Source organism: Panthera onca, chromosome B2 (genome assembly GCF_046562875.1).
Source record: "Panthera onca isolate mPanOnc1 chromosome B2, mPanOnc1 haplotype 2, whole genome shotgun sequence".
Lineage (NCBI taxonomy): Eukaryota > Metazoa > Chordata > Mammalia > Carnivora > Felidae > Panthera > Panthera onca.
Window position 1 is genome coordinate 76,637,028 of NC_138343.1, and position 24,783 is coordinate 76,661,810.

The 24,783-nt window shown below is 39.8% G+C and overlaps 1 protein-coding gene across 5 annotated transcripts in view; it reads right to left on the reverse strand.

The window, feature by feature from the left end:
- SYNCRIP (synaptotagmin binding cytoplasmic RNA interacting protein) overlaps nucleotides 1-22,189 on the reverse strand; it is a 31,334-nt gene extending 9,145 nt beyond the window's left edge. For 3 of the 5 annotated variants that reach the window (XM_078447124.2, XM_078447123.2, XM_060616107.3), the window contains exons 1-10: nucleotides 21,127-21,234; nucleotides 19,605-19,764; nucleotides 18,809-18,927; nucleotides 18,585-18,692; nucleotides 15,807-15,920; nucleotides 15,530-15,706; nucleotides 5,308-5,443; nucleotides 4,136-4,341; nucleotides 1,831-1,980; nucleotides 1,392-1,513 (exon numbers count right to left, since the gene is read on the reverse strand). In XM_078447124.2, the coding sequence (XP_078303250.1) occupies nucleotides 1,392-1,513; nucleotides 1,831-1,980; nucleotides 4,136-4,341; nucleotides 5,308-5,443; nucleotides 15,530-15,706; nucleotides 15,807-15,920; nucleotides 18,585-18,692; nucleotides 18,809-18,927; nucleotides 19,605-19,752 (1,280 nt within the window). In that variant the 5' untranslated portion in view covers nucleotides 19,753-19,764; nucleotides 21,127-21,234. Of the gene's footprint in view, nucleotides 1-1,391; nucleotides 1,514-1,830; nucleotides 1,981-4,135; nucleotides 4,342-5,307; nucleotides 5,444-15,529; nucleotides 15,707-15,806; nucleotides 15,921-18,584; nucleotides 18,693-18,808; nucleotides 18,928-19,604; nucleotides 19,765-21,126; nucleotides 21,245-22,075 lie in introns of those variants that run through there. The other 2 variants (XM_060616101.3, XM_060616106.3) reach the window with 2 other exon arrangements.
- Nucleotides 22,190-24,783: the final 2,594 nt, after the last annotated feature.

Consider the following 24,783-nt stretch of genomic DNA (forward strand, 5'->3'; position numbering starts at 1 on the left):
TGAGGAGTAAGTAGGAATGTGTGCTGTAGTTTGTTAAATTAAAAAAAAAAAATCAGTGAATGACTGCAGCAAGTTAAAAGTGCAAGCATCACATGCAGTCATCCCTTTTGGCCTGTTCTCCTCAAATATTAACAGATACAGTGACATTCCCCACTTTCTATTTACTATCACCCTCCACCTACAAACTTATAACTGTTTTACTCACTTTTCTAACATAATCTCCTACACTTACTTTCTGCCACTGAATGAATAAAACCATCAGTTAACTGTCTTCTGTAACAGGGAAAAGTTATTTTCACTGCAGAGTATACTCAAGGGGTTTGAGATATAGAGCGTTTACTTCCCCCTCAAAACCTAACTTTCTATAATCTTTTTCCTTATACTACCATTAAGTCTATAAAGCACATCTCTTTAGTCCTAGAACAAGTATAGATCACTTGGATAATCACAGTACGAGACATCTTACATAATTCAGTCTGATCCCCTTTTAAAATAGAAGAAACTGAGGCTCAGAACTAGCCAACTTGCCTAAACACAACTGTCAAATGCAATAATTTGATTACATCCCTGATTATGAAATAAGAGAAATAAATAGAAGCACCCTGACCCTTCTTTTGCATCCCACATAGAGCACTGGGCAGAAAACTGGCCTGAGATACAGTTAAGTTCAGTGATTCTTGTTCTTGCATCAAATAGCAATTATCCATCTTCCTCCTCAGAAATTAATTACCAACTTCAAGTTTTTAAATTGTAAACTTCATTCTTACCCAGCTAAAAGTTTCATTCACTGTTAATGAGCAGATATCCTTTAACAGATACTCTAGAAAGATCCAATTTATGCAATACATTACACTTAGTTGTTTTTTTACCTCAATACTATGTTACTTGATTAACTATACTCTTATTTCATTTTTCAAAACCCATATATGAAATCTCTGAGGTGGCAACAGGCACTATGTATTGGTAAAAAAGCCTCTTTCAGATATAGAGGAAGCAGAGTTTATCATAATTGGGAGATTTAATATTTTCTACTTCTGAGAGAAAAAACTCTCCATCCTTTAACCAAATATATGAACGCTTGTGGACAGCTAATATTCAAAACACATAATTCAGGAGCACATTCTGTAAAACATAGCAGGAAATATCCTAGACTGATTTTCATTTATTACACAGAATTCTAGTTATTTAGAATTATGATTATTTTCACAAGTATGACCAATAGCAACAGCTCAATACACATTTCTTGAAATTCTGGGCATTTCTCAGTGGCTCAAAGCTTTCAAGTATTCTTTAAGAAACAAAGGTATGTTATGCAATTATTTAACAGGTTTGAGCAATACTTGTTTTTCATTAATCTACCAACATTTTAAATTTAGACAATTTTCACTTACATTTGATTCTTTGCTGCTTGCCTCTGAGCTTTTCTTTCTTTCCTTTTCTGATCTGGTGGCTTAGCAAAAACAATTTCAATATTTTCTCCCTCCAAATCTTTGCCATTCATTTCTTCCATAGCCTTAAAAAATGAGGTACTGATCAACAGAGAGGACTTTAACAACAATTTTAATTCATTTGAAGTCAAAAAATCAGTTCATTAATGTTGGAAGGATGAGATCCAATAGGACTGTTAGATTTTTATCTAAAGATCCAGCTCTTCAACTTATTAACTTTTTGACTTAGTTTAGTGAGTTATACAATTTGCTAAGGCCAATAAAGGTTAACTGGAGTAGATTACATGACCTCTGAGTGTCCTTCAACTTTTTAGAATACTCTTGATACTAGAATGACTAAAAATCATTAGTTTAATTTAGATGCCTACAATAGTTCTTTTACCTTGACAGCACCATCTCGCTCATCAAAATGAATGAAGGCATAATCTTTTAGTTTCTTCACTCGTTCCAGTTTCCCAAACTGACTAAATGCTTTTTCTAAAATCTCTTCTGTTACAGTATTGGCAAGGTTACGTACAAACAGAACTTTTACCTGAAAATTAAGAAAAAAACAGAAACTCTCTGTGTATTTCCAAAGGGTTCAATTTCCAGGATGCCACCACCCCACCCACCATACATAGTTTTAGTCATTACCCATTAGACAAACATCAGAAATATTATATGACTAAGTTTTCAACTCATTTGAGTAAATACCGAGGAATGACTGCTGGATCTGATGAGTGAAAAACCTGAACAGACACCTCATCAAAGATACAAGCATACGAAGAGATGCTCAACCTGACGTCCTTAGAGAACTGCATTTAAAAGCAACAATGAGGGGCACCTGGCTGGTTCAGTCGGTGGAACACGCAACTCTTGATCTCGGGGTTTTAAGTTCAAAGCCCCACACTGGGTGTAGAGAGTAGTTTTTAAAAATCTCTTTAAAAACATAAATAAAAACAAAAACAATGAAATGCCACCACATACCTATTAGAATGGCCAAAACCCAACACTAACACCACCCAATGCTGGTAAGGATATGGAACAGAAACACTGCTAGTGGAAATGCAAAATGGTACAGCCACTGTGGAGAACAGTTCAGTTTTTTTTATAAAACTAAACATACTTTACCATACAATCTGATGATTGCACTTTTTGGTATTTACCCAAATCGGTTGAAAACATGTCCACATAAAAACCTGCATATGGTTGTTTACAGCAGCTTTACTCATAACTGTCAAAATTTGGAACCAAAATGTTCTTCAGTAGGTGAATGGATAAACTGCAGTACCTCCAGACAATGGATTATTATTCGGTGTTAAAAAGAAATGAGCCATCAATCAAGCCATGAAAAGACATGGAGGAATCTTAAATGCATGTAACCAAGTACAAGAAGATGATCTATATTGTATGATTCCAACCATAGGACATTTGGGAAAAGGCAAAACTATGGAGACAATAAAAAATCAATAGCTGTCAGGGGTTAGAGGGGATGGTGGGGATGGTAGGGATGGGGGAATCAGGGAGGATTCCTAGGGTAGTAAAACTATTCTGTATGATGCTATAATGAATGCATATCATACATTTGTCAAACCCATAGAATGTACAATAGAATAAATCCTAACATGAACTATGGACTTGAGAGTACATAAGAACTCTAAGTTTTTCAAAATAAAGCAAACAATGCTTAACAGTTTTTATTAAATTAGTAATTACTTTGTAATCAATGTAATCAAAGATGGAGGTGGTCATTTCCTACTAATGTGAATTCCATGCCTTGAGATAGTTGTTGAACACTTAACACAGGTGGTCAAAACTAATTAGAATCTGCTTCTGAAAGGTGGATAAAGAAGGGAGGGAGCATTCAAAATACTGACAAATTCTTTTAATCCAGAAATCGCCTCAAAGTAGTTATAAAAGTTGACCTTGACCCTTTGTTAGGAAACATCATTTCCTCCTAAAATACCTGAAATAACACCTGAATTTAATAATCCAATAAGAACTTAATAGGCCAATGGAAAAAATAATATGAAGTATTTTCTGTCCTCAAGACTACTTATCCTTTAGTAATATTCACAATTCTGGCATTCACACTACTTTCTTGATTTAAGTGAATGAGCTGTATCTGCTATCCTATCACCATTAAGAGGGCTTCTTAAATGACAAAGAGTAGAATAACTTAACTAGAACTGCACTAGTGAGTAAAGTGTTGACTCAAGAGATGTTTGTTCTCATAGGATGTCTCAACTGACTGCTGAAGCAGGATACCTAATAATAGCTAAACCTTGTAACTGCAGCAGCTCTGCTGAGGCCAATACAGTTCACTATTTTTAGGAGTAGGACTTTTAACACAAAAACCATGAAAGCTAATGGCGCCATTCTCAAAAATGCAAAAAAAATTGCTCTTAGAATACACACAAAACTGATGGTGAATTACTTCCACAGCATGTAGGCTAACTACTCATCATCATGAGAGTGACAGCTACACAATTATGATTGAGTGTCCACAAATAAATTTTTATATTTACTCTCTATGCACTTGGTTTCATTTCTGATGTGTGGCCTTTATAATAAAGAACACTTCTCTCACTTTCAAAAACATGGTTTTGTGAAAAGTATACAATTCATTTTGTAAGTTTCTTACTTCTCTAAAGCCTCCCGAATCCCTTTTGCCACCAACCTATCAAAAAAAAACTGACTGTCATTACCTTTGCCATCACTTCAGGATCAGGATCTTCTATAGGATCAGCCCATTCAACAGTTCCAACATTTCCCCAGACCTTGACTTTACCACTCATTAACCTACGCCTTGCCTGGGCAGCTGTTTTGTGATCTTCATATTCAAGGAAGCAAAAGCCTCTGTTTTTTTTCTTGTCATCTGGTTGGTGGTATAAAATGACGTCTGTGAGACCCTCTGAAAATAAGCAACCATTCCAGAAAAATTAGGTAAAATAAGAAAAAAGAAGATCAAAGGATTTTTCTACTACTTGAATATAAAAATGAAAAATAATCTCTTTTCTTTGAAGAGGACTCTCAAAAACATTGGTCCAGATAACTGACCTAATACACACACCTTCCAAGTGTTCTCAACACAAAAATCCCCATGAAAAAAAATGTATTCTTTTTAATTAGACCCAAGGACTATTCTTCCAATAAATGACAAGGGGCATAAAATTTTTACATAACAATTATAAAAATGGCAGTGTAAGTCAGATATGGTTAGACACTTTTCTCATTATGTAAATAAACATTAAAATTCCTTTTGATGGCACTTTCCTGGCCTCAGATATCAGTAACTATTTCAAATGAGATATTAGTATCACGTAAGATTTTGAATGTTCCTGGAGACTGGTAACAGTCTGATAATCTGCTAAATATTCTAGGCAGACAAAACAATAAAACAATAAAAGCAGCTTGGTTTGGTCACTATTCTAAAAAATGCTTTAGATTTCAAAGAAATTACACCATACTGACATTGATTATATAATCTCTTGCTTATAAAAATACTTACCATTCCAATAATTTAGAAAATCTAATCATTACAGAAACAATCCCACTAAGAATGTCAAGCTAGCACCTAAAAATGCATAAAACACACCGATTCCAAAACGAGATGCACAGATTCTGCAGATAGTTCAAATCTCAACTGCATTCCTTATGAACTACACAGCATTCAGCAAGTTATTTCCCAAAACCCTCAGTACCTGTTTTCCTTATCTTACTTACAAAATACTTACAGAATGGAGCTACCTATCTCCCACAGTTGGGAGTAAGAATGCCAGTCAATAAATGTAGCATTTGTAACAGTGTTTGACATGCAGAAGTACGCAATTACCTTCAGTATTAGAAGTGCATCTCCTTCCACATAAATCCAACTTACCTGTTACTTTGCTAAATTCTTCAAGAATCTGTTCCTTGGTTTTACTCTTAGGAATAGAGCCCACAAAAAGCCTATTGTTGGCCACTGAGATGCAGACACCAATGTGTTTTCCAGAACGAATTTCATGATTATTATACTGAAAGGGGAAGAAGTGTACCATATTTTTAAAATACTTACAAAATATTTTATTATAAATGATTATAAACATAGATGCAACTTTTTAGGCAAATTTCAATGCTATGTTTATCAAGTATTTTTATCCTTTAAAAATATAGTTAGCATACGTAAGAGGAAATTGTAATCTGCGACAGATATGAAGATTACACTGACAAAACACTTAAAAAGTTTATGAATTAAAATAACGCAAAAATTTGTTAAATCCTTGAAACTTAGGAAACTTGGTAAATTAGGAATCAGGTCTGAGCAGCTTAAATTCAAAACTGCTGATTCCACAATACCTTAATTTCTACTTAAATTCATCCTGGCAACCAGTTATCCTCATGCAAGAGAAATGGGATTCAAATACCAGCAAGCTTTCTGCCTTTCTGTTAACCAGCATCAAATCTATTTTTTTCCATCTCCCTTTCACTCTTGTAAGAAGTTGCAATAAGTGATTTTCAGCTTCAAATATAAGTCTAAAAGGAGAGAACCTTCTTTTCCTGAATCCAACCCTACTTTTTTCCCCATTTCATTTTCAACAAACCTACAATAAGGTTGAAAAAAAATAAGTGGACTGATTAGGGTGCACATATAGAAGCAGCTATAAAACTACAGTAAAAAGTCAAGTCTTCATGTAACCCATACCCCATAGAAGGATGAGATATTTATTATACAGGCAAAACCCAATCTGTCAAAGTCACAAATCTACTAATCAGTATTGATTTACAAACCGAAGTTCAAAAATATTCAAGTTATCAGGGAAAGTGAATTATTTGTATTACACAGTTAAAACTACCTCAAAATTTCATGTTAGCAATAATGGTAGCAGCAGTTACAATTTGATTAATCCCCCACACCTGGCCTCAAAATCTGTTTTGAGTAAGTGCAAGTGGAGCTATAAACACTAAAGAATCAACATAAATTTCTATACAATTTATAGGCCAGCCTTATGGCCAAAGTGAAACCATTCCTCTCCCATTTTGAAAGTAAGCTTTATACCCCATGTGGGGCTTGAACTCACAACCCTGAGATCTAGTTGCATGCTCCATTGACTGAGCCAGCCAGGCACCTCTCCTCTTCCATTCTTGCATTAAAGGTACATCAGGTACAAGACAAGAAAGCATACAGTAAGTCAGAAAATCAATTCCTCCCTGTCCCTTTCTCCATCTCCAGATACTCAAAATCTAACATGAAATTCAAATGTCCTTCCTCCAGTTCAGAACGGCTTTGTACTTCCTACCTCACTGATTCAATTCATGCTATCAAAGTCTCTGGTCATCATGATCCCAGGATTATTTATATTCTCTACACTTATGCCAGAGACTTAAAAAAAAAAAAAAAAAAAAAAAGGAACGAGGACAAGGGTGCACAGCTGGCTCTGTCAGTGGAGCATGCAACTCATGATCTCACAGTCATAAGTTCGAGCCCCACAACTGGGCATGGAGCCTACTTACAAAACAAACAAAAAAAGAGATGACAGTTTTTGCCTATTGAAAACAAATTCAATGACTCCCCATCACCGCTAGATAAAGTTCAAATACTTGGACATCACATAAGTTTATCCTAAAATTCCTAGTATGTCCCCCTTCTCTCCACAACACTAAAATCTTAGCTACTTACACCTGAGTTCTCAAACAGCTTTTAGACTGCTAAGCCTCCGAATAAAATGCTTTCTCTGAAACTTCCATCATCCAAACTCCAGATGTGAGCTCACTCTGCAATACCTACATCCTAAAAAACAGGTCAACAGAAAACCCTTCTACGCTTAACACAAACCAACAGTTCTAAAAGGAGTGATTTTGCTCCCCAGGGGACATTTGACAATGTCTAGAGACATTTTTGGTTGTCAACTAGGGATGTGGGCTTACTGCTGGTTATTTAGTGGGTACGAAGGCCAGAGATGATACTAAATATCCTACAATTCAGAGGATAGCCCAGTAAAACAGAATTATCAGATCTAAAATATCAACAGTACTGAGGCTGAAAAAGCCTGCCACAACTTTTTCCCCCATGGCATTTATATTAAGACCAAAAACCTCTTAAAACTAGAAATATATAGATTACCTGCAAACAGTAGTGCTATGGCTGAATCCATCATTGTATGGGATTATGAACAAGTAGACTACAATACCTTATAACAAATAAATTAATCTAAGAAACACAAATTACTTTTAAGACACGTGCATTCCCTAGATTTTTATAATCTAGCATCAGAACACAACCTTAATGACAAATCAATGGCTTTCAATTTGATCTAATCTGTAACCCCAGGAGTTGACAAAAACTAAGATATCAAAAAAATAGAAAAAAATACATAATATTCAAAGGTGAAAGTAAGAGTTATTTTGAAGATGACAGAACTTGGCATAGTTTTCCTTCTGTGTTTTTCATTTTCCAAAAGTTCTAAGAGCTAGACCTGTTTACTATAAGGAAACATCTAAATCTAAGTTTTAAAAAACTTAGAAAAAGTTGTGGGGCACCTGGGTGGCTCAGTTGGTTACACATCTGACTCGATTTCAGCTCAGGTCATGATCTTACAGTTATGAGATCTGCACTTGGGTGTGTGTAGCTTGCTTAAGATTCTCTCTTCCTCTGCCCCTCCCCTGCTTGCACGCATTGTCTCCCTCTCTCAAAAATAAAAATAAATAAATAAATAAAATAAAATAAAAAATTCTTAGTTATAACACATCCATCAACATTTAACAATTCTGCTTCAAAGTAGTAATGACTGTTTCTGTTATTATTTACAGAAGAAAAGCTTCTTCACTTCTAATTCATCATCACTTGCCCTGCTAATAAGGTTTACCAATCCTGGATAGGTAGAAGGTAATTTAGGATGACTGTGGTCTCTAAACAGTATAAGTGACATGAAGAGTTATTGGGACTTCTAAACTAAACTATAATGCTTCATCCACATTTTTTTTAATTAAAAAAAAAAAACAAAAAAAAAAAACAATTAGAGCTAACACACAGAGAGTAAACCGGCTCTTCAATTAAAATAAATCATTAAAGGGGCAAAGGAGACCCTCTGGGCATATTGTCCAAAAAAGCAAAAGTACCCAGAGGGGCGCATGGCTGGCTCGGTAAGGCACAGCATCCAACTCTTGATCTCAGGGTCGGGGGCTTACGCCCACATCTGGTGTAGAGACTACTTAAGAGAGGGGGGAAAAAAGTACATAGTACCCAGAAATAAGCATTTCTTGAAGCAGTGCCCTATTAAACATGCATTTTTATGTGCATCTGAATTATTTAACGGTTCTCACTCTTTAATAATTTTAAGACCAATCTATCACCATAAATTCACAAACGTTGCACCCCAGCAGGTGGGTAACAGTGAGATGAGTGGCAGAAGGGCATGATGAAACTGTTCTGAACCTTAACACAGATTCTAATGTAATGCTGATAAATCGTAACTCTCAACAGGTAATACATCAGGACACTATCACAGTATCAAAATTAACAACAACAAAAAAAACGTGATGCCTTCCAACAAGGAAGTTGGGCGGTGATGTTAAGATATTTAAAAAATCTAGCTTTCAGGGACACTTGGGTGGCTCAGTTGGTTAAGTGTCCGAATTGGGCTCAGGTCATGATCTCACAGTTCGTGAGTTCGAGCCCCAAATCGGGCTGTCAGCCAAGATCAGCCAAGATCTGATGTCAGTCAGATCCTCTGTCTCCCTCTCTGCCCCTCCCCAGCTCCGGCACGTGCTCCGTCTCTCTCAAAAATAAACATTAAGGTCGCTGGAGTGGCTCAGTTAGTTGGTTAAGCGTCCCAACTCTTGGGTTTAGGCTCAGGTCAGGATTTCACTGTTTCTAAGTCTGGGCCCTCCAACAGGCTGTGTGCTGACAGCATGGAGCCTGCTTGGGATTCTCTGTCTCCCTCTCTCTGCCTCTCCCCTGCTTGCTCTCTCTCTCAAAATAAATAAACTTTAAAATATATAAATAAGATAAACATTTTTAAAGAATCTTTCAGATTCAGTATCATAGTGAGGTGACCAAATAAAACAAAGATGAACTTTGAACATTAATCAATACAGTTTCACTCTTTCAGAACACCAAAACTGGAGTTGTACAGTACAGAACATTCCCACCATCTAGGCTTAAAATCTCAAGTCACTTTTTCCTGCCATCGTAGCCAGTCACCAAATGCCCCCAAATTTAGCAATCTCAGATTTGGAATCTAACTCAGAAGTGGTTTTTCAGTCCTAACTCTTCCCACAGCAGCAAAGCCACTACCTCCTCAGCCTACTTTATTCTTAAACATTTCTTAAGTAGAAAATACTGAAGCCAAAATCTACTTCCCTAAAAATTCTACAATAACTATAGATTTTCTTCCCCAGATGACAGCACTTCATATACTCCACACAATGCTCAGCATTTAGCTGTTCTCTAAACCTGGCTAATCATCCCTTCTCTGATACTGGCAAACTAATGTGCCTCCCAAGAGTGTCACCAAATAGTGATATCCATAACATAATACTGTAGACACAGACTGAGAATGAGGAATCTAGAATAAATTGGAGACTATTGCTAATCTTCCACTTCTAAACATTTTTCTGTAACACAACAGTCCATGATTACCTGAGCTTATTTGGCAACCACACCACACTGCTTACTTACACTACAGCTTACTTGTGAAATCAGTTGTATATAGGACTTGACGTTTGTCCTGACTCAATTCCATCTTGCTGATGTTAACTATCTGTTTCAGGCTATCACAATCTTTTAAGATTCTGATTTTTGTCATCCAGGGCATTTATCACTGACTACATGAAGACTCAAGTAACCAGACATGACAGCAGTCCAGCTATGCCCTGATTTATAAATCATTGACAAAAATTAGAATGGAACATATAGCTTACCATCGCCTATTATTTCTCCTTTCAAAATCTCTAACCTCTCTCCTTTCTGTATAGCTGCCACTTTCCTGGTCTTTGTTCTCTTCATCCAAACATTCTTCATTATTCTGTTTTTTATACTATGCTACCCACATCAACACTTGAAAGTTTAATGGCACCATGGAAACTTAGCCCCATAGTCATGACTACTACCTTCTGGCACTGACTTTATACTATACTAGTTTCATCTCCCATTTCCTTCAACAATACACTGCTTCAACTAGATTACCTATTTCCTTTCACTGTCCTGCTCAAACTTCTTGATCACAAAGCCTTCCAAAATAACCCCAACACAATCTATGCCTTCATCCCTGTTAGCATCTGAAAAAGGCATTTGCATCCCTGTTACCCTCTGAACGATGCATCTGTGTCCTATAAAATCATGAACTCAATCAAACTACCATGTAGGTCCAAAGTCTTCATGTTAAACACACTATTTGCTAAAGTGCTACAAAGTATGTCGTGGACCTATCTTGTCAACTGCATTCATCAAAATGGTTTTATACATGCTACACCAGTGTACACCAACCACTTCAGTGAATAAAACCCATCAGTGCCTATCAAAACCATAACTGTTTTAGTTTTTTTGTTTTACATTTATTTTTGAGAGACAGAGCACAAGTGGGGGAGGGGCAGAGACAGAAGGAGACACAGAATCTGAAGCAGGCTCCAGGCTCTAAGTTGTCAGCACAGAGCCCGACGCGGGGCTCGAACTCATGAACTGTGAGATCATGATCTGAGCCAAAGTGGGACGCTTAACCGACTGAGCCACCCACGCGCCCTAAAACCGTAACTTTTAATATGCAAATAGAGATCAACTATTCCAGTATTTGTAATATAGGCACTATTAGCATTTTCAGCAGGGTATTTATTTCTATTATCTAGGACTGCAATGGACACTAAAATGCCAGTGGCCCTGAGTTCCAATTCCAGCAGCACACCACAGAAATACATATACACACTTGCCTGCCCTTCTTCCCGGTCTTTGGGACAACAAACACTACACATTTGGGTATTTCCAAATATGCCCCTGGGGATGAGGGGGAAAGCATTACCCCCTATAAATGTACATTAATTCAAAGTTGACACTGAATACATAATTACAAACGGAAATCAGAAAACCTTTAAATACTAATATGGGACTATAACTAATATGGGAAATATAAGTTCTTGGGTCATAAATAATAGATTAGATGACACTAGTCAGCCAGTCAGGTTATTTATCTAGCACCTACTGAATTATTACATAGTGGCACTGTTGTAAATGTCAGGAATACAGGAAAAAAGAGCTTGTATGCTGGAGGAGAGAGATAAGCAAATACTTTACAAAGCCAAGAAATAATTTTAAGTACATCTGAGCATTCTATTTTATTGTGTTCATGATACAGTCACAGAGCAACTGGGTAGTAAGCTGCTCAAAGTCAGGAAAGGCCTTCTAGGAAGACCTCATCTATAAGAAGGCAGTAGCCATGGTAGCTGGGGGAGTGTTCAAAAGCGGAAGAGCAGAAGGTGGCCTTGAGATGGAAATGGTCACAGCTTATGTGGGAGGCAAAGTATGGACAGAGGAGTAATAAAGAAAAAGAAATGTAAGCAGAAACTTGATCAGAAAGGGCCTTGTTTGGAAGCCATTATTAGAGTTTTCAGCATGGGAATGTTGTGATCTAACCTATGCTGTTGAATGGTAAAACTGTAAAGGGGCAATGGAAAGCAGTGACTAGCTAGAAGCACTCTTTGAATGGTACTTTAGACTAATGTGGTAGCAATGTAGATAGATTCCAAAAATATTCTGGCAGCAGAAACAGAACTTATTTCCTGTGCTCCTTTTTAACACTACCTAAGTAACTACATAATTAAAGAATTAGGCTACCTGATGACATAATTTATATCGCTGGCTTTAAACTGTTAGGTCTGGTCAACGATAAGAACTCAAGCTAAACAAACCTGGTATCGAACTAAAGCTATATGGCCTCCTATAAGTCACCCAGGCTATTTACTCTTCTGCAGAATGAAGATAATTCCAGTTGCTTTAAAAAATAGGTAGTATTTAAAGGTAATAATGTAACACCCTAGCAGAGCTCCTGTGTCTTAACAAGCACCCAACAGGTAACTATTATTCACCTTTCACGAACTTAGCTCCTGCTTCCCTGGCAAGATTTTCATCATTTGGCAATAAATTTATTGCCCAAAATATGAAGCAAATGTTAGCTGAAAACCATTTAAAAAGTCTACAGGTGCTTAACTTAATGCCTCTTTTTCAGCTGTTATTATCAATTAACCTATTTTTACAAGTAATTCGATGCAAATTTAAAATCCACAAAAATTTTTTAAAGTAAACTCTACCCCCAAAGTGGGGCTCAAACTCACGACCCTGTGATCAAGAGTCACATGCTCTAGCGACTGAGCCAGCCAGGCACCCCAGAATCCACAATAGTTTTTAATCTGGGGGACAGGGAGGGGAGGGATTATTCCTGGATCATACTAAAAATAAGGCCAAATACATAATCTTTTTTTTAAAGTAAGTTCTACACCCAACATGGGGCCTGAACTCATGACCCAGAGACGAAGAGTCACATACTCTACCAACTGAGCCAGCCAGACTATCTTGATCTAAAGGTACTCAAGACACTCAAAGGACAGGAAAGCAAAAAGAAATGGTGCTTCCTGCTTCCATCTTGTCTGATCTATAAATAATCCCAAATAGACATTTTTTTAAAACTTATTATCTACAACTAGAATGACCATTCTATTAATCTTCTATAAAAATTCACCTTGGATATTGGTGTAATTCAAGTAGACTCTCATGACATGACAGAAGAAGGGTCAGTTTTCAAAATATGCTCCCTTAAAGAACACATTTAGAAGAGTACTCATTTGCACAATACTAAGTAGCAAAAGACGTCCTAGTTAACTTGATTTATTTCTCTAGAATATTTCATTTCCTCAAAAGTCTAGTCCTCCCTTTTTACTGTTACATTACGGCAAACCTCCCAATTCTGTTATCAACATAATCCTACCACAGTAAAACACCCTTTAAAAAAAAGCAACGATGTGGGGCACTTGGGTGGCTCAGTCGGTTAAGTGTCCAACTTCGGTTCAGGTTACGATCTCGCAGTTCCAGAGTTCGAGCCCCACATCAGGGTCTGTGCAGACAGCTCAGAGCCTGGAGCCTGCTTCAGATTCTGTCTCCCTCCCTCTCTGCCCCTCCCCAGCTTACACTGTTGTCTCTCTCACTCTCAAAAATATTAAAAAATTTAAAAATAAAATAAAAAATTTTTAAAAAAGCAACGATGATATATCCATTTCACCCTAGTGGATATAGTGGTAAAACCATTACAAAATGCAAAACTTCCTAATTTATCAGACAGGAAAAAATAAACATGTTCCCAGATAAGGACTCCAATCACAAAACCAGAAAAAATGTAAAAAAGAACAAGAATTATTATTAGTTCCTGGATAAATTAAAATGGCTGGCTAGCTACCTATGGAACTTTCTGAATTATAACTGAAAACTTAACTATATTAATGAGACTACATCCTAAGCCCACAGCAATGCAATTTTGGACTGTATTATTTGTTAAGCCAAGGCAACTGCCCAAACTGAAACATTATTTCATAATGACTATTTACTGGCACTCAAAATCGTCATGTTACAATAGGATTATAGATCATCTTCCTCTAATGAAGTATTTTTTATGGATTTTGGACATTGTCTACAAATACTGCAGTGAGGACCTGCCATAAATAGTGCATTTTGGTAGCAAGAATTAAGTGGCCTACAAATGTTGGTTTAATGATTCCTTTTAAAAATGTTAATACACAAATCACCACTTATACACTAAGTAACCACCCTTGTTAAACAGAATAAAAGCTTTATGTAATACCTAATATATAAAATGGGTCTGAAATTAATGGTAAATTCTGTACTAGCTTGCCGCAGTAAGATAGTTTGCTGCCTTCTCATTCACATTTCCGTATTAAAATTTACTGCTACTCTATTGCTACCTGGCAAAAATGTTCTATTTGTTTATAGATTAAACCAGATGATTTCTAAAGTTATCTTTCCAGAACTCTAAAAAGTCCTTAATTTTACATGAACTGCTCAAAACTAAAATTTTGACAGCCCAAAGGTTACAAGTGAATGGTTCCCTATAGAACTATAGCTGCTCTGAAATAGGAAGCATTCTTTAAATGAGGGAAAAATCACCCATGATTTAAAAGTACCTAAACTCCCAAATTCTTTTTTAGAGACACCACCTATAATCTTTCAAGCAGCACTATTCTAATGTTAAGTTTTTATCATAGTCAATTACACACACCAAATGAGAAATTCAATCACCATGGAAAGCAAAACAAAGTATAGTTGGCTTTTCCCCTTAAGGTATGCCTTAAAATGTAGACCATCTGATGGTGAGGAAAAGAAAAATTCAGGAAAAATCAGTCCAAGAATTTTAAGATTGTTTAGTATCCCCTACAAAATATGTAAGCCAATAAAGCAAATTTAACAAATACCTGCCATAGCGGACAATTTTACAAAAGTTCCTCCCCAGTTTACTTTTTGATACATTTCTTGGGTTGAAATTAACCCTTGACCTCTTCAATTATAAAATGTAGAATCCATGTGAGCCACAAAATTTAATAAAACTAGTTTCAAGAAGAGCTAAGCCATAATTTGATTAAAGCTCTTTTTTTAAAGTTGGCAACGTAACTAGGTCTTCACACCTTACATCTGGTACTTTAAATCAAATATTGCCACTCAGCATGAAATCTTTTATTTCATGAACTAGAAGTTTGTCATCACAATGTCTTTGTGATATATTTTATGGAAAAAGGAATGGCCCAGGTACAGCCACAAAATAAGGAAGCCCTACCTATTACAGTCACTTTCTTAAATCTTTTAACATTCCTATTAAAGAGTAAAAAAATCACTAAGCTAGATGTTTCAAAGAACTTGAGTAACTCAGAATTCTGACACTGTGCCTTATATATAGATCCTCAGTCCAGTCAACTACACATATAAAGAATACTGCTACAATGACTACAACAAAGAATGTAAAAGTGCCTAATCAGCACTTCAAAAAACATTTGGTTAACTCTCAGGCAAAATAAGAAAAAACTTGACTTTAATTAAAGACAGTGAATGTGAAGACTGGAAGAAAAAAACTTACCAGTTTAACAGCCTCCTGAGCGGCTTCTTTTGTACAAAAAGTGACAAACGCATAACCTCTATTGAGACCAGTGAGTGGATCCATCATTAGACGAAGATCCCATATCGGTCCAGCTTTCTCAAATAATGGAACAAGTTCATCCTCAAACAGATCTCTTGGGATCTTCCCCACAAATATCTGTAAATTAAACATGAAGTAAAAAACCATGGAGAGTTTCTTTAGGAAACCAGATACCTGCGCATTTACTACAAAAGGTACAAGTTTTTAGTTTCTTTACCTCAGTGCCAACAGAAGGCTGCTGACCTGAATAAACGGAATCTGGAGGCGGTCCCCCATACTTCCTCTGTCCAGTGGTCACATCAAGTGTGTAGCCTGTTCTTTCCAATAGTGCCTTGAAAAGTTCAAATGTCATTAATACATTTAATTCACAAGACCACACCCATGCATTTCACAGTTAAAAATCAATCTTGTTCAAAGCATTCCATTTACCTTGGCAACAATCCCTACAGTTTTCTGGTATGTTATAGAATTTCTCCTTTAATGTACCCTTGTAGTAGCTCTAATTTTTAATGAAAATTTCAGGGCTCTACTCAAATTATTTCTGGTTTCCAATTAACTAGTGTTTAGCAAACAAACAACTAATATTGATTCATTAACATCTTTCAAGCCAGGGTCTGTACCTGTTCTGCTAATTTCTCCTAACTGTACCTAATTTGCTTGAGTTTAATTCTCTCCCAAAGGAGGAACTGGGGTAAAGCTCCTTAATAAACTCCCTGTATCCCACACTTCTAATACACACTGCCAGCAATTCTGGGCACCAACCTTTGTAAAAATTACATTCCCCAAGAATGCCCCTTAACTTAGGAGTTACAGGAAATATAACAACTTAATTCATCTGACATTCAAGCACCATGCTTCCCCAGATGGCATGGTTCATTCATAACAAATGAGAGCCAAAATGACTTTGAAAACTTTATGTAATTGCAACAATGTGAAATAACTTCTAGGTCTTATCTCCCCTAGAAGTGAACTGTTAAAATTTAAACAGTTCCTATTTACTAATCAGTGGTAGTTTCTCCTATCCCTTGGTATAAGGCAAAAGTACTAGAAAGTTGTCTACAATTAGCCTAAACAAACAAACAAAAAAACCCAAGAATTATTCTCCTCTGCCATCTCAACCAAAGTACAAAACCTGCTTTCTAAATAATAAAATCTAGTAATTGGCTAATAAATTCTGAAAAGAACAAAAACAAGCTAACACCAAGCACAATGACAAATTTTATCAAAATGCTGTCAAATGACCTGGGGTCACCTCAGTCTCTAGAAACGAAAATGACTAGACAGATTTCAAACACTTTCTACCCAAAAAACAATAAATATCTGTGAAAAAATACTATGATAAAAAAACTCCTCTATTACTAAACTCTAACAAAAAGGCCCACAAAGTGCTACATTATTTTTAAGCAGTCTTTTTCTATCATACCCCAATGTTTATTTACGGATGCAACATTGGGCAACAAAAATAAACTGAAATCTATTACTAGAACATAAACTAAACCACTAAATGTCTCATCTTCCCTTTTTCCCATATGTAATCCCTGCACTTTTCACCTTCATCTTTATATGACTTAAATACTTTTTATATCAATCCCTAAAAAATAGAAAAAAACTTATTCCTCAAACATCCTATAAAAGTGTCACTATGTCTTCTTGCTGCAATTTAAGAGACACTGAAGCTTCAAGCCACTCCCTCCCAGACAGAAAAGTCAAAATAAACTTTACGTTTTTTTTTTTTTACAGGAAGATTTTTTTTTTCAACGTTTTTTATTTATTTTGGGGACAGAGAGAGACAGAGCATGAACGGGGGAGGGGCAGAGAGAGAGGGAGACACAGATTCAGAAACAGGCTCCAGGCTCTGAGCCATCAGCCCAGAGCCTGACTCGGGGCTTGAAGTCACGGACCACGAGATCGTGACCTGGCTGAAGTTGGACGCTTAACCGACTGCGCCACCCAGGCGCCCCTAAACTTTACATTTTTAATAAAAATTTAATAATCCTAACTCCCAAAATGTAAATTTAATCACAACTGATATAGTAAAGACATCTACACTCCATTTCTATGGAAAAAACTGGATTTATGGTTTAAACACAATTCACTCACAGCCTGACCTGTAAAAGCCTCAAATATATGAATGATATTAACAGTTAACTCCTTATTCCAAGCTTCCCTCCTCCCATACCATTAAAACATCACTTAACACTCATAATTAACTTTCTTAAACCATAACTCTTGGTTCAAAGAGCATCAGCACACTGTAATAAGAGCACCAGATTAAAACTAGCATGATCACATTTTCTATAAACTGAAACCTCAACACAACTAAAAACCAAAACAAAGATCACAACCTAGTTGCATTTGAGGCCATTTATTGCTCTACATGACCTTAAAAAAATAACTTCCACTCCCAACCTCAGTTTCTTCACTTGCATTTCCACACTCCTCAATTTTACTGATAAAAAGCTGCCTTTAGAAATGAACAAATCAGCCTTAAAATCAATAGTAATAGAAAAGAAGGTAGTGTTAAAAATTCTAAATCCATTTAACTTGGGAGTCTGTGAATTCTAAGATAAGTCAACTGTTAAATGTACACTCCTCACCAAGTATGGGATGAACGGATTCCCTCCCATTTTTGTTCTACTGTCACTAATCTGGACTTCCAGCTTTTCAAAAAATGTTTAGAAATATGGTAGATGGTATTTAGGTCTTTGCTTTAGAATACCAAGAAACACTGATTTAATGCATAACTTAACAAGAAAAACTTAAAAGTGAGTTGTTCTAAAAACAGAAATAACTAAAGGCAGGAAACTTTTCAAAAGGCAGTAATTAGAAAAGATTAACAAATTATCTCAGGTTATTAACTCTCAACATCTTAAAGATGCACACCCACATTTCACATCCAAAGAATATTTACACCAAAGCTAAAAAAAAAAGTCCTTGAAAGAACTTAAATATGACGGGGGGGAGGGATTAAAAAGAAAAGTTTTTAAAGACATACCTTAATTTTTGCCTCATCTGGTCCTTTGCTAGAATCTGCTACTTTGGTCCCTTGTTTTTCTCTCTGCCTATAAGTCTTCATGACTCCACATAAAAAGGCACTTTTGTTCTATAAAAAAATTTTCCAATCACATTTAACAATGGTCTTATCTGTATCTAATCCAATAAAACAAACCATATCAAAACTACTCATGTTTTTTCTAGTTACACTGACATCAACATTACCTGAACATGAGAGAGATCACTGTCTTTAAACTGCTGAAGAACTGCCAATGCGCCGTCTTCATTGAATTCTTTTAAAGCCTCGATAGCTCTTTCATCTAAGTCACTATGTGCAACCAGCCCTGGAGAAGAGAAAACTGAATTAGTTGTCAACTTTTAATATTTTAAGAAACTTTTTTTAAGAAACCATATTTGCCAATACAGGTACATGCTTGCCAAGTAAGAATTCTTCCATTTCCCTTACCTATATGAGAAACACACATGCTTTAATCATTCTGAACTAAATAAAACCTCTCAACCACACTTACAATGAATCGACTTCTTTTACATCTTCTTCTAAGTCACATAGTTCTAAACGCTAAGTATTTCTACAGTAAATATGTAAATCCTAAAATCAACCAACAAAGTACCAAGCATGACAACTGAACCTCTACACGATTTCAAATACCACTAGGAAAAAAGCAACAGCCACACCAAGACAGACAAGTCTATAGTTACCAGTTATTTAACAAGAATCCTACTATAAAAATACCCCAAAAAGTCACATGGCCTGCTCCCAACATTTAGCAGCTGTTGCTACCATCATATACTTATCCATCTGGCCAGCCAGCCTTTACCTCCTAACCCTTCCTTCTTCCCTCCCTCTCTACACCTTAACCTCTAGTTCACAACTATCACAACAAGGCAAAACTCTAGTTCCCACACTTATTGGAAACCACAAAAAGTTGCTATTTTAGCTCAAAGCCAGAAATCCAATAGAAAAATTTCATAATATAATTTTGCAAGTGTTAGTTCTTACCTGCAACGTAAATTTCATCTAGTTTTTCAGCAACTTTCTGTGGTAAACCAGCATCAAGCAATGTCTGAAAATTTTCTGAATGGATAACTGCAGAAGTAGTATCCATGGGCTCTTCAGTACCATTTCCATTAACATGTTCTGTAGCCATGTTTCCAGAGATCTGTTCAAACGCAATAAGCAAAATTAAACTAGGATCTTCAAAAAGGGTAGAGGAAATATAAGAGCCCCAATCTTTACTTTCTCTACCAATTTCTACACCAGCCAGCCTGCGCCTCCCTTTAAAGAAGCCTTACAGTCACTATCGCCTGACAAGCCAGATTTGGAGCGCGGGGCAGAGGAGGACAGATTCACTATGTTTTTCCTTAGCACCACCCCTGACTCACCTGCTAACACTCCCTAGGAAAAACCATATTACAAATGGAGCCCAATCAGCACGAGGACAAGCCAGCGTGCCACATGCAGCTGTGGCAGTACAGAGAATGAGGTGTGTGGAGAAAGCAAAGCTGGGCTTTTCTCTCTCAAAGGTAAACCCCCAAAGTGCGCGCTTTTCCCGCCTGCCGCTTATAGATCTGTAACAACAGCCAGCGAAGAACAAAGCGCTCACACAAGCTACCTTCCTACCACCCAATTTCTCCACCCTTCACCCCCGCACCCAAAGCCCGCCCCCAACTCCGCACCCAAAGCGGCAGCCTCACCGCTGCGGCCACCAGGAGCCCATTAGAAACACGTGCTCTGCGCCTTCAAATGTCCTACAACTTCCTCCAGCGGAAACCCACCGAGTCCCAGGCCAAGACGACCATCACCGACTCCCAACGTCAACCTGAAGCCAAGATCGGAGCCCCCAGAAAGCAGCAGCAGCACAACCTCGCCCCTCCACACCGAGGCCGCGGCGGCGCCAGGCCACAGGCTCTCCCCGCCCCCCCCAGCGCCGCCGTCTCCGCCGTGACACATGGCTCTCTCCGCCCCGGGCGCCGGCGACCCCCGGCCGCCCGCCCGCACCGCCGAGACCTGAGCCGCGGCGCATGGTGCAAGCCCCCACCCCTCTCCCGTCCGTGCAGTGACTGCGGCGCCGGAGCCAGCTGTCCCACCCCCAGACAGAGGCCAGTAACCCGGCAGAGTGAGGGCGTTCCGCGAACTGCCTAACGCCCGCCGGACCGCGAGCACCACCCAAGCTCGCCGCGCGGCTGCGGGACGGGACCAGCTCCTCTCCGCCCACTCCCGCGCCGCGGTGACGGCCACGACAGCACCAACTCCGCCGCCGCTCGCGGTCCGCGCGGGCCATGGGGCCGCCTCCTCCCTGGAGCGCCGCAGACAAAGCCCGAACGGCGGCAGCACATGGAGAATAGAAGGAAGTGGCGGCGCGGGCTGCGGCCTACTCTCAAGCAGCCCCAGTCAACGTGCTCCTCTCCCCCTTGGAATCCATTTTCCAGAAAAGCCGGGTTCTCCCCACACCTCCCTCGCCCAGCTCACTCCACAATGTCACGGTGCTCCCCTCCCAGACCCGGGTCCTGGCGGTCGTTACCTCCCCGTTGGGCTGCGGCGGAAGAATCCTGTCCGAGGAGATCGGGTTGCGGGAAACGCGTGCTCGCTGCTCCCTGTGTCCGGCGCGAGTGGAGCTGTTGTAAAATGGCGGCCGAAGCTCACGCCGCTGGCAGCAAACCCGATCCAGTTCCACTCGCCTCCGAGCGCGCTCCCGGTGCGCGCGCGCGCGCCCGCGTGACCCCCCCCCCCTTCCCTCCCCTCCCTCGCGCGTCCGCTTCTCTCACTCCCTCTGCCCCTGCCCTCCTCCAGCTCCTCCTTCTCCCCCTACCACCACCGCCACCGCCACCACCACCACCACCAGCAGCAGCCTCCGTCCGCCTCCTTCTCTCAGTCTTTCTTCTTCCCCTCCCTGCTCCTTTGCCCCACCACTCCCAGTCCCGTCCGCGGCCCCTCAGGCACGAGTGACCGCCTTTCCCCTCCTCGCTCGAACGCTCGCTCACACCCTCCCTCGCTCGCTCTCTCGACTCCGTCCCCCAGTCCCAGCCGAGTCGGCTCCTCTCTTTCTCTCTCCCGCGCTGACGTGACGACGTAGCCTACGCCTCGGGACGCGCGCCCGCGGGCTCCGCCCCCACGCCCCGCCACCTCCCTTGCTCCTCACCTCCCGGGGGAGGGGGACGCAAGACCCCGCCCTTCCGCTCCGGCGGCGACGGAGGGGACGAGAGTGAATGAAAGACCCGCCCCTTCCCTTCCCGACACTCCCCCTCCCGCTCTCCTCCAGGCGGGGCGGGCCGGCTCAGCGTGTCCCACTCGTTCTCCTTTGTCAGGAGACAGGCATCTCCCCACCCCGCCCCACCCCACCCCCACCGCAGCACCACGCGCACGCCACCCCCACCGAGCTCCTGCGCGTCCCAACCCCCGCCCCGTCCCGGGCCCGCGAGGCACGGGGCTAGGGGCGCGGAACGCTACCGCAGCTGCCTGAGAACACCCACCGATCCGTGCGCGCCCGGCCCCCGCCCCCGGCGCCGCGGCCGCGTAGCCGTTCGCGGCGGTGTCCACGCCGCCGCCGCCCGGCGCTCTTCTCGCTCGGGAAGCTGCAGGCGCACGTGTCCCCCGGGGCGGGGCGAGGCAGACAATGGGGCGGCGGGGGGAGGGGAGTGGCGCCGAGACCCGCAGACCTCTGGTTAACCTAGCCGGTGGGACTCGAGTACGGGAGTCGCTACGGGGAGAGCGGTTCTCCCTGGCCGGACAATGGGACCTCCCGGGGCCCCGCGCCCGCGCAGCTTCACTTTCGCGAAAACCTTGGGCGGAGGGAGGGGTTCCCGTGGCTCGAACGAGGAAACCCTGGCTGCTTTTAGGAGGAACGGGGCTCGTTCCAGCGGACCCAGAAGCGACTCCGGCCGTGGGATGATACGAAGGCCAGATTTGGAAGCGAAACCGCCCGGTGGTGAAGAGTTGTGCAATAGTCTGTTTCAGTCCCTGGCCTTTTAAGCAGTTAAGGGCTTCCTCATAGCACAGTTTGAGCAACTTGAAGTAGCACAAAGCTGTGTGGTTAGGGCAACTGTGAGGAACATATCTGTGTTTCTTTTTAAAAATCTTAGTAACTAAATGTTACGTGAAGTGACATTTCCTTTGTAGCCGTTTACTAGTACAAGAAAGACAAGACAAAGACGTTAGAATTTCAGTCGCGGTATGGATACTAACTTTATCCAATTCAACTGTAATCTAATAGTGTCCTTTTTATTGAAAAGCTTTTTAAGAGCTCACTGGTTCCCGAAATAAGCTCTATGCTGTGACAACAAATCAGTGGTTCGAGGAAAAGTTAGATGAATACTCTTCAAAGTGATTAAGCACATAAAATGCTAGATTATTTTCCATAGGTAGCTGGAAATATGAAATATTTGACCAAAGTACTATCTAGCCTATCTGTTCAGCAAGGATCTGACATCTCCGCTACCTAAAAATCCCTTACTATTAAACATATATCTGCTATGGTATGCAGCTAATTCAGCAACAAGGATTTTAGCTCCTAATCCAAAGGTAGATAATCTTATAAATGAAAAACAACCCACATATTTACTACAAAAATAAAAAATGAGTAATCTTAGGAATTAAAGAATGAAAATAATGCATCTGAACCATCCAACGCTTTTTTTAGACCTTCCTGGTGATGGACATTCCTTAAAAAAAAAAAAAAAAAAAAAAGAAGCCTTTACCTAGGCAATGTGCTCTACCAAATAACCAAGACTCCCAAATTAAAATCTCTAGCTCTTCTCTGACCTCTGATTCCTTTGTCTAACCACCCCTGGACCTTTATGTGGGTTTTCAGGCCCTCCAAAACAACATTTCAAAACTGAGCACATGTTCTACCCCCCCAGCCACCCACCCAATCTTCTATCTCCAGAGTTCCCATCTTCATGAACATCGATCATTTGCATCCAGCAGCATTAGCTGGAAACTAAAGAGAAATCCAAGACACCACTTTCTCCCTCTCAAAGCCTTGTCAGTTAACCAAAATCTTGTCAGTTTTGTGTTCTAATGTATCTTCTCTTCTCTATATATTGCAGCCAGAGGACAAGTCACCATCAACTACCACCTGGACTAATGATCTATAGCTTCTTGATCGTTCATCCACCTTGCAGCTTTCCTAATCCATTCAAAGCCCAAGTGTCTTCCCCCACCCTCACTTCTCTTTTCATTGCAAATAAGACCCTGTGGAGCATCTGCTTAAAACCCTTCATTAGTTTCCCATTACACTTAGAACAAAAGCAAAAATCTTTAACTAGATCAACAAAGCCCTCCATGATCTGTTCAACCTGTCTCCTCAGCCACATTTCAGCCACTCTTCCAGCTTTGGCTGGCCTTCTTTCGATTCTGACACTTTTCAGGTTTGTACACACTGAGGACCTACACAGAGATGTGACTGATCCCCTAACCAGGCCTGAGAAAAAAGCAATCAGCCATGCTCTCCATTTGACACCTTTTTCAGTGAAGCAATAGTGTAATTTTCTTCCTGATCTACAGAACTTATTCCAGGCTTGACTCCAAGAATTACTACTACTGAAACATAGGAATCCCTAATAATACTAAATAACACAATAAAACAAAGCAAAACAAACAAACAAAAAAAAACCTACTAGATTGATTTGGTATAGTAGATACATGGGGCTAGATTAAAATGTATATGAAAGATCTGCCACAAGAAAGTGGTCAATAAGTATGTCTCCCTAATTGCTGAATCTTCTCTAGTACTTAGCACAGAATGTTTACTAAATATTTGCTGAATAAAACCAAAGAACAATAAAAGCTGAGACCCAAACAACCTTGATTCCAATATCAGATCTGCTACTCATGGAGAGTGAGGTTGAATAAATCATTTTACTTCTCAGAATTTCTATTTCCCCATCTATTAAAGAAGTTCATTGAGGGGCACCTGGGTGGCATCAGTTAAGCATCTGACTCTTGGTTTAGGCTCAGACCATGATCTCATAAGTTTGTGAGATCCAGCCCCATGTCAGGCTCTGAACTGACAGCACAGAGCCTGCTTGGGATTCTCTGTCTCCCCGTCTCTCTGATCCTCCCCATCTCATGCATGCTTCCTCTCTCTCTCTCTCTCTCTCTCTCTCTCAAAATAAATAAAACATTTAAAAAAATTAAAAGAAGTTCATTGAAACAGATACTTTTTAAGATCTAGCTCAAA